Source organism: Pollicipes pollicipes, unplaced genomic scaffold (genome assembly GCF_011947565.3).
Source record: "Pollicipes pollicipes isolate AB1234 unplaced genomic scaffold, Ppol_2.1 Scaffold_3447;HRSCAF=4054_pilon_pilon_pilon, whole genome shotgun sequence".
In the NCBI taxonomy this organism is placed as follows: domain Eukaryota; kingdom Metazoa; phylum Arthropoda; class Thecostraca; order Pollicipedomorpha; family Pollicipedidae; genus Pollicipes; species Pollicipes pollicipes.
Window position 1 is genome coordinate 8718780 of NW_023596297.1, and position 8081 is coordinate 8726860.

General features: G+C 51.6%; 1 protein-coding gene across 1 annotated transcript; it reads right to left on the bottom strand.

Annotated features, from left to right (window-relative positions):
• Positions 1 to 3064: 3064 nt before the first annotated feature.
• On the bottom strand, positions 3065 to 7212 carry LOC119091874 (methionine adenosyltransferase 2 subunit beta). The gene is made up of 6 exons (XM_037214779.1): positions 7206 to 7212; positions 6815 to 6924; positions 5700 to 5887; positions 5369 to 5521; positions 4440 to 4636; positions 3065 to 4100 (listed from the first exon to the last, which is right to left on the bottom strand). The coding sequence occupies exons 2-6, from the start codon at positions 6916 to 6918 to the stop codon at positions 3810 to 3812; spliced, it is 933 nt and encodes a 310-aa protein (XP_037070674.1). The 5' UTR covers positions 6919 to 6924; positions 7206 to 7212; the 3' UTR covers positions 3065 to 3809.
• Positions 7213 to 8081: the final 869 nt, after the last annotated feature.

Consider the following 8081-nt stretch of genomic DNA (forward strand, 5'->3'; position numbering starts at 1 on the left):
CGATCGTAGCGCCGCTCGTGAGCAGCAAACTGAGGGTCTTCTTCAGGCCAGGGTCTTCGCCATCTCAGCGGTAAACCTCGAGGCCGTGAGGTACACCGAACTGATTCCCTGGCACGGACCAGTCACACAGCCTCTACTGCGAGACCTCAGCGCCTGCATGCTGCGGAACAAAGTGCAGGCACCTTTGACCATCTTGCCTACCTGGTTCACACTACGAGTGCGACGCAGCGCCGCACTGCCGAGGACGTCTGCGGCTGGAGCTGGAGTTTCGGCAATATGTGGAGCCCAGCTGCGAAGGTATTTCTGCTACTGTGCGATCTCTGCCAACACGTGTTTTGGGTTTCCAGTCTGTGAGAAGTTGCTGTTTGGGCCGGTGCATCGAATACACAGGCTCGGCAAAGAGCAAGATGTGCACGGGGTCACCCTACCTCGCGCCCACCTCTACGTTCGTGGTACAGGCTGCAGAGCTTGCTGTATGTGTTAAGTTGTACACCAGACAATATATTCTGAGTCATATGCTATGCATAGTTTTGTTTGCATCACGTTAGTTGTCTTAGGGAAGGGAAAGTCTAAAGCAATACTAACCAGCAAACTCATACGAGTTCATACTCCACAGCACATAAAGTTTCCGCCAAATGGCAATCAATCGGGCAATGTCTGATCCGCATATTAGACCTAGACCGGGACATTCTCGTACAACGGCTAAAGTAGCACTCGGTAGCAACATTTCTATACGCAAAGGTATTTTGTGTCGCTTGCCGCCCACGGCCTGGTGTTACCTGCGGCGACGGACGTCGCCCAGCATCGGGTGACTGCAACGCGGGGCGTTGGTCTACGGCGATATTTCGATCGACCCGCGCATCAAGAATTTAGGCTTTTGGGAAGAACTTTTGCTATGCTGTGTACTTTTGGACTCTTGCGCCAAATAATTTCTTTGTCTCACTTGGTTTTGTTACTGATGACACACCCTATTGTACACGGTATGGTAAAACCTAGACCATAAAAATAGTACATACATCGATATTGTGTGTGTAGCAACTTTATTGCGCATGTTACATATGGGCAGCCCATAGGGGCCCTAGATTAAGCCTAGACACCAGCTTACCCCCAACCCATGTTGACACGAGCCCAGTTTGCCTACATATGGTCCATATGGATTCCAACAAAGCAAGCATTCCCTCGTCGCGAGTTATTTCTTCTTGACCTAGTAAATTCCGACGGGATAGTACAAGGCAGGAATATTTCTGGTGTGTGCGAAAATATGAATGGACGTGGATGCCCCATGTGGGACCCAGCTAGAGCCCAGTTAAAAGCCCGCCTGTAGCCCATGCTCACATTAACCCAGCTGCCCCACGTTTAGCCCATGTGGGAATGCTGGCTGGAAATAAGTGCCATAGGCTCGGAGCATGGGGTTGTCAGCAGTTTGGTTGGCCGTTCAGTCCCTTCCATAAATTTCCCGATTTAGTATATATGTTCCTCATTGTGTGATTGTTTGATGGCGTCATGGGACGTTTGTACGATGTCAGGGTGGCTGTCGAACCGGCCGTGCAAAATTGCTCTTGTAGCGGACGGGCTGACTCACTTGCAATACTTGAACTTGTCGAGACGTAACGGGCTAATCGGTGCGTCGTCGCATAAACCAAATATCGTTATGCGTGCGTGTTTTGGCGATTTTTCGCTGCGTTTTTTTCATGTCTGTCCGTGATTTTGTTGTTCACCTGCTTAGTTTTGACGCTATTTTTAAATCACTCGACTGCTAGTCTTTTTCCGCCATGCCTGGCTGTGACGCTATTCTTCATTTATTTGATACTTGTCCTGTTTCCGTCATCATTTGTATCACTGCTCAAGTTCCTGTATTGCATGGCAAGACACGTGATTCGTGCTCGAACTTGCGTGAAAGGCATCACTTTGGTTCAGGGCCAATGGAATTCCGTTGATGCCAGACATTGTGCTACTGACGTAAGCCGGACACGGATAGCTCGATGATAGCATTTGTCGTGGCCTTGAGCACTGCATGGTCGATGAGATGGCAGCATTTGTGGGACGTTTCTATGGCGACATATATACCAGCATGACAATGGAATAGTTGGCATGAAATAGTCTGCAATGGTTCGCGGGCATCAAGCTCAGATGCCATAGGGTTTTACGACTTTTAAAGAGCGCAGGGCTGTGAACTGTCCTAATGCTCTTTAAGATGAATATCTCAGTTCAAAACCCATTCAAATATGGAGCACTCCCTCTCAAGGCAGATTAAGTTCAACTTTGACCACCCGTACCAACTCTGTCTCTCTCCCCCACAGCTAGAAATGTGGGCCGCCGCTCATGGTTACGTCAGGCCAAATCGTATTTTAAGGGCAAGCCACTGGATGGTGGTCAGAGTACTTCATTGTAAGGAGTAATAAAATTCTGACACACTCAAAGGCCGCCTTTCCAGGCCGCATGGTAAAACAATCCATGTTTTCATACGTGAGGGTGTAGTTTTACGGAATGAATGAGACGAAGTGTTAAGTCCTTTATTAGATGAGGAAGGTCCTGATCGGTTAGTTCAGTCGGCAATGGGCGGAACTCAATTGGAAAAACCCGGTCCAAATCTCGGAACTCAAAGGAGAGAATTTGGGTTGCGACGCATACATGGCTGAAAGCGAGACGCCATCCAGTCCTTCTCAGGACCCAGTAACACCTGATAACGGCCGGGGAGTTACCTGACCGAAACGTTACATACATGCTAACACATCAGGCGAGCACGACAGTCAATTTTGTCGCCCGTAATACTATCGCCTCTTCCCAATCCTCCGGTAAAAACACCACATTGTCCCAGCTATACAAAAGGGGCAAGAGGCATAATTTCTGATGCATCATGTCTGTGTCATCATCATTTAAATTCCACGCCAAAGCATGCCAATCTGATTCGGTGGGCAGCGCACGCCCCGATGCCTCGCGCCAAGCCACTCATCATCCGCGGAGGCAAGCGTGCCACGCGAACGGGTTTGCGCGTTTCACAGCCGCATAGTCGAATAACATTCTCAGTGTGCTTCAGGCGAACACGGAATGCAAATGAGTGGCGTACTTTGGTTTATTGCGCGATACAACCGTAACGCTATTTTTCATCTAGCACGTGAGCGTTCAAATACATAACAGCCAGCCATTGGACACCCGTACACGTTTCAATGTAAACCCATATACCACGGCTTCCCGGTACGTCAGTAAAACCAAGCCCTGTCAGACCTGAGAGTCATCACCTGAAGGCATCACTCACGTTCACCAAATGAAAGCCGTCAGCGCGATCCTACACACTACCACGCCAGAGCGCAGACCCTGTTTGCCAGTGGAAAAACTATGCGCACAATAAGCGTACATGACCCAATGCGCAGCAGCGTCGACCTAATCAAAGTTAGTATTACAATACCTCAGTAAAAACAACCTGCGGTAAAAATGTCTGCACACTGTATACCGCATCGCACAAACGCCGACAGATCAGTCAAGCCGACGGCGCGGTCAGTCCTATGGGACTACTCGACAGACGACTGGTGCTGTTACCGCCACATCACCGGGACAGCCTGCAGCCGGTCGGGCAGTGGTAGCACGTTACGGGTAAGGCAAAGCTCGACGCGTCACCCCCGGAGCCAGAGAGGCGGATGTCAGGGCGGAGGGCGCTGCAGCCCAGCTGTCGCCGCGGGCGTGCGGGACACTGCGGCGCACCGGCCGCCGGGCTGTGCCAGCCGTGAGCCGGCACAGGCAGCTCACGTCGCAGCCCCGTCCTGACCTGGGCGGGGCGGCGGACGCGCCGCACACCGCCGGCGCCCCTCCGCTCAGCATGAGCCGGCGGACGCGTCGCCGGCCTGCCGCTCCGCCCAGGGCAGCAGGCTCTCGTGCAGACCCTGGGCCAGCGGCACGTGCTGGCCGATGCCCAGCCGGCGCAGGCCGCTCGTGTCCAGTCGGCTGTCCATAGGGCGGCGGGTACCGGACGCTGGCGGCGTGCGGCATGCCGACACGTGGTCCAGCGGCAGCCCGAACAGTGCTGCCATCTGCTGCACCAGGGCGTACTTGGTGACTGGCTCCTGGCCGCTCCATTGGAAGATGCCGAAGACCCCGTCGCGGTCCTGCGCACCAGCACTGGTGTGAACCAGCCAGCCCGCGAAGACGGACGGCGCCAGCTAACTGGGCCGAGGTGTGTGGCCGCAACACGCACTGTAACGACGTTGTCACTCCGCGCGTGCGGGACGGATGAGAAAGCAAGTGACTGCTGATTAGTACTATCCACAAAACACATCAAGTGAGCACCGATAAGTCTCAGCACAAACCGTTTAAGATCTGTGTATATGTTGCATACGCACTGTCACAAACGCAAGGCGTGCGTCGGTCATATGCCAGGCGCATCCGTCAGGCCACAGTCGTCCTAGCCGGCACCGCCCGTGACGCGTCCGCCGCCGGCCACTAACCTGGCGTTGTTTCTCGATCAGCTGGCGGCACATGGCGGCCACGTCGCGCACGTGGGCCGGGTAGCGCACCTCCAGGTCGGAGACCGTGTAGCCGCCGGCCGGCGGGTTCAGCAGGGCGCCGAACAGGACCGTGACAGCCGACTCCGCCAGGTACTCCACCGGCCCGTACAGGATCGGCACGCGCAGCACCAGCGAGCCTGGCGGACGCGCGTGACGTCACGCCCCCGGTCAGTGACCCAGTCGACCCGCGCGTGACCGTCAGGTGTAGCTCTAACCAACTTCGCGGGCACGTATGACGTCACAGCCCAGCTGGCGCTCCGCCGGTCTGTGCAGGGTGGGCACGGTTGGCGCCAGCAAGCCCGGCATGCACCCGTAACGCCACAAACAGGCTGGTTTGACAGCTACTCTGCCATCACAGAACATTTCAAAGTAAGAGATCGACGCCCGCAGTATCAGCTGGCCTGCTGAGCGAGCTTGATACAACAGCCCACCTGCCTTGTTCGGGCATGTGTTTCAGCGGCACAGTGTAGTACACATAATCAACACGCGAGATACCAGCTGGTCCAGCAACTGGACCACTTGTAAAGTTACAGCTCGGTGGGAGTGCGACAGTCCAAGCCAGCTCCTGTTCTGGGTCGCATCAAGACTGTACTATTAATAATCGATTGCTAAGGACTTCAGGCGTTTCTTTTTCACGCCCGGAGTGCAACTCGCGGACAGGCAGAACCCATGCATGTACTATACCAACAACGAACGGGTCACCTCAGATTGACTGGAGCACTTATATCTTGCTTAACACAGATCTGCACTGCGTTCGCCCATTTGGCAGTGCTCGGGGATTTGCACCCACTCTCCAGCTGGCGCGCCATGCGCCTCGGCGGTCCAGCGTTTCGGTTGCGCCTCCGCGGCCGCCGCTAATCATGACTCGCCTGGGCAGTGTTTGAGGGTGGCCTGCTCTCCCTCGTACTTGGTCTGGCCATACAGGTTGAGCGGGTTGGGCTGATCATCAGCCATGTGCGGCGGCGAGACGCCGTCGAACACGTAGTCAGTGCTGATGTACAGCAGCTGTGCCTTTAGCTCCGCTGGAACACGCAGCAACGTGGGCCTCCGCGTTAGCTTGAACTGGTTGCAAACATATTCCCTGCCAATGCGGGCATGAGTTGACATCAAATGATGAGCTGGTTTTCACAACAACCATTGTCTGTCGAAGGAATGGAAGAGTGTGCGACAGCATGCGCACGATGACGTGGCGTCACATACCGGCCAACTCCGCGAGGACCTGAGGCACGTGCACGTTCATCCGGCGTGCTCCCTCGGCGTCGCCCTCCACCTGGTCCGGCTGGCGGTACGCGGCCGAGTGGATGATGACATCAGGCCTCAGCTCGCGCACTTTGGAGCGCAGTGCGTCACTATCCAGCAGGTCTAATGCGAGCAGGCCTGGTGACACACTGCAGACAGCAGCAGGTCAGCAGCATGGCCATCGAGCATCTCATAGTACACCAAATGCTTTGATGCACCATATGGTTTGCAACATGCAAAAAAAGCTTGAAATACCACTGCAGCCCTGCATGTGCAGGATCATCTGTTCCCAGGTATACAGTGATTTATGTCTTCAGGAGTATGCTTTGTTCCTTTCCAGTCATGTAAGGTCATGATTTGGCATGAAAAGAAGTGAATGACAGAATCTTTGGCCCCTGACAGAGAAAATATTTTAATATGGTTCATTGCTGTGTTCTCTAACTCCAAGACATAATTTAACTGTAAAAGCCTAGCATCATTACTGGAATGGGTCAAATGATTCCAGGTAAGAGTAAAATTCAGCAAACAATTGTGGCTAATCAAAAATAAAACTGCCTAGATGATGAATTTGTCATGTTAGCAATTAAAGCCATTTACTTTAAATCCCTTAAACTTCAGATGGTCAGTTAATCCTTCAGCTTGTTATGAACAAGACTTCAGATGAGGCATAACCTTGGTACAAGCAGGCTTAACATCTGTACATAATTCAGCATGTTGTTTTGTTTTGATGGATCATGCTGATGTCAATCTTTACACCTGAATGTTTTGTTTGAAAGTTTGTGTTGTAATGGAATATGACATCAGAAAGACACAAAAGGTCACTGATATTGGTACCTTAGGTTGCAAGATTACATTGTTGATCAATGTATGCTTTCAACACATTAAATATCATAAATAATCATAGATAGGGGACTGTTCGGAAGGAATTGGTGAATACAATATTGCACATACATACATATATGTACATACCCAAATATTTGAGTGTATATATATATATATATAAGCTCACATGTACATATATATATGTTTATATATATATATATATATATATATATATATATACTTATGCAACTCACCGGCTCTTTGCTAATCCAAACACGGTGAAGCCATTTTCTTTAAAATCTTTGACAAGTGCTCTTCCCAGTAGTCCCGATGCTCCAGTTATCACCACTCTAGTCATTTTTAGCTGAAAAACGAGGTATCGTCAATGTCCCTCAAGTACTACCCGTCCTTTAAGAAGATAAATGGGTAACCGCCGCGTAGGTCTCGCATTTACTAAACCGTTCTCAGTCAATAGAATCGAGAACGAAGCTAATAACATACTGACATCAATAGGTACACAAGCCATATTCCAGCACCTCAGGCATCTTCTTATGGCTCCATGCCATTATTAATGAAAAATTCCCTATTTTATGGCAATAAATAGTACTTAGCCTCACCCCGTCACCAGCCCCGCCCCCTTCCGACACATAAACATGTAGTACGGCGGTCAACTGATCATGCAGATAGTGAAGGTCACAAATATTTTCAGCTGACTGTAATATGACGTCACATAACCACAGAATTCTGCCAACCTGGGCAGCGTTCCCCTTTGGCGAAGTACCTTCCCGAGTACCTACCTACCTATGACGTCGTAAAGCCCTACGTCATGCACAGGCTACTATAGCCCAAGTTCGCAGGAGGTGTCGTGACGCACTTGCCTCTGACGCTATAAGTTGCAACTTGTGACGGCGTTTGGTTCTCTGAAACGGGACTCTTGGTGCTCGCTTCGAACGGGACTTCACTGTACCGGATAGAACCGGACGGGATGGGGCGGAGCCAGATGGGATCAGATAGAGCTGGAAAGACCGAACACTTATCGGACTCTGGCTTCTATTTGATTTGGTCGATCCCTCGACATCGCATCATGCAATGCTAACCGGCCGGCGGAGCGGCGAATCGTAAAGCTACGGCGTCGAAGTTAAAATATATTTACACGTGCGCGGTGAGTGCGGCCATTTCCACACGACGGAGACAGTGGCTCGGAGAACGACTTGAGGCAAAACTAATGTTGTTAAAAGGACAAAATGACTGGTCTGCGCATGCCCTCGATTTATGCCGCCCAGATTCTTTCTGTGAGGGTCTTTGAAGCCGCAAATGTGCTCTTTGAGATTGAAAACCACCTTGGACCTTAAAAGCGTAAAAGTTTGACTGTGAAGCCCAAAAAGGCAGTAACGTGCCATCTGTCATTTAAGCAGCAAATGATCAGGCGGCATAGCGGCTGGAGCGACGTGGGGGAGGGGTAATACATGGGGCACGTACTGCATCGTCCGCGCTAAGAGGTGCGTGGAGGCCCGTTAATGT

Coding starts and splice junctions, on each gene's coding strand:
- LOC119091874 (XM_037214779.1), bottom strand. CDS start 6,918: ATGACTAGAGTGGTGATAACTGGAGCATCGGGACTACTGGGAAGAGCA. Junction 5,888..6,814: donor TTTGGATTAGCAAAGAGCCG/GTGAGTTGCATA, acceptor TGCTGTCTGCAG/TGTGTCACCAGGCCTGCTCG. Junction 4,101..4,439: donor TGATCGAGAAACAACGCCAG/GTTAGTGGCCGG, acceptor GCTGGTGCGCAG/GACCGCGACGGGGTCTTCGG.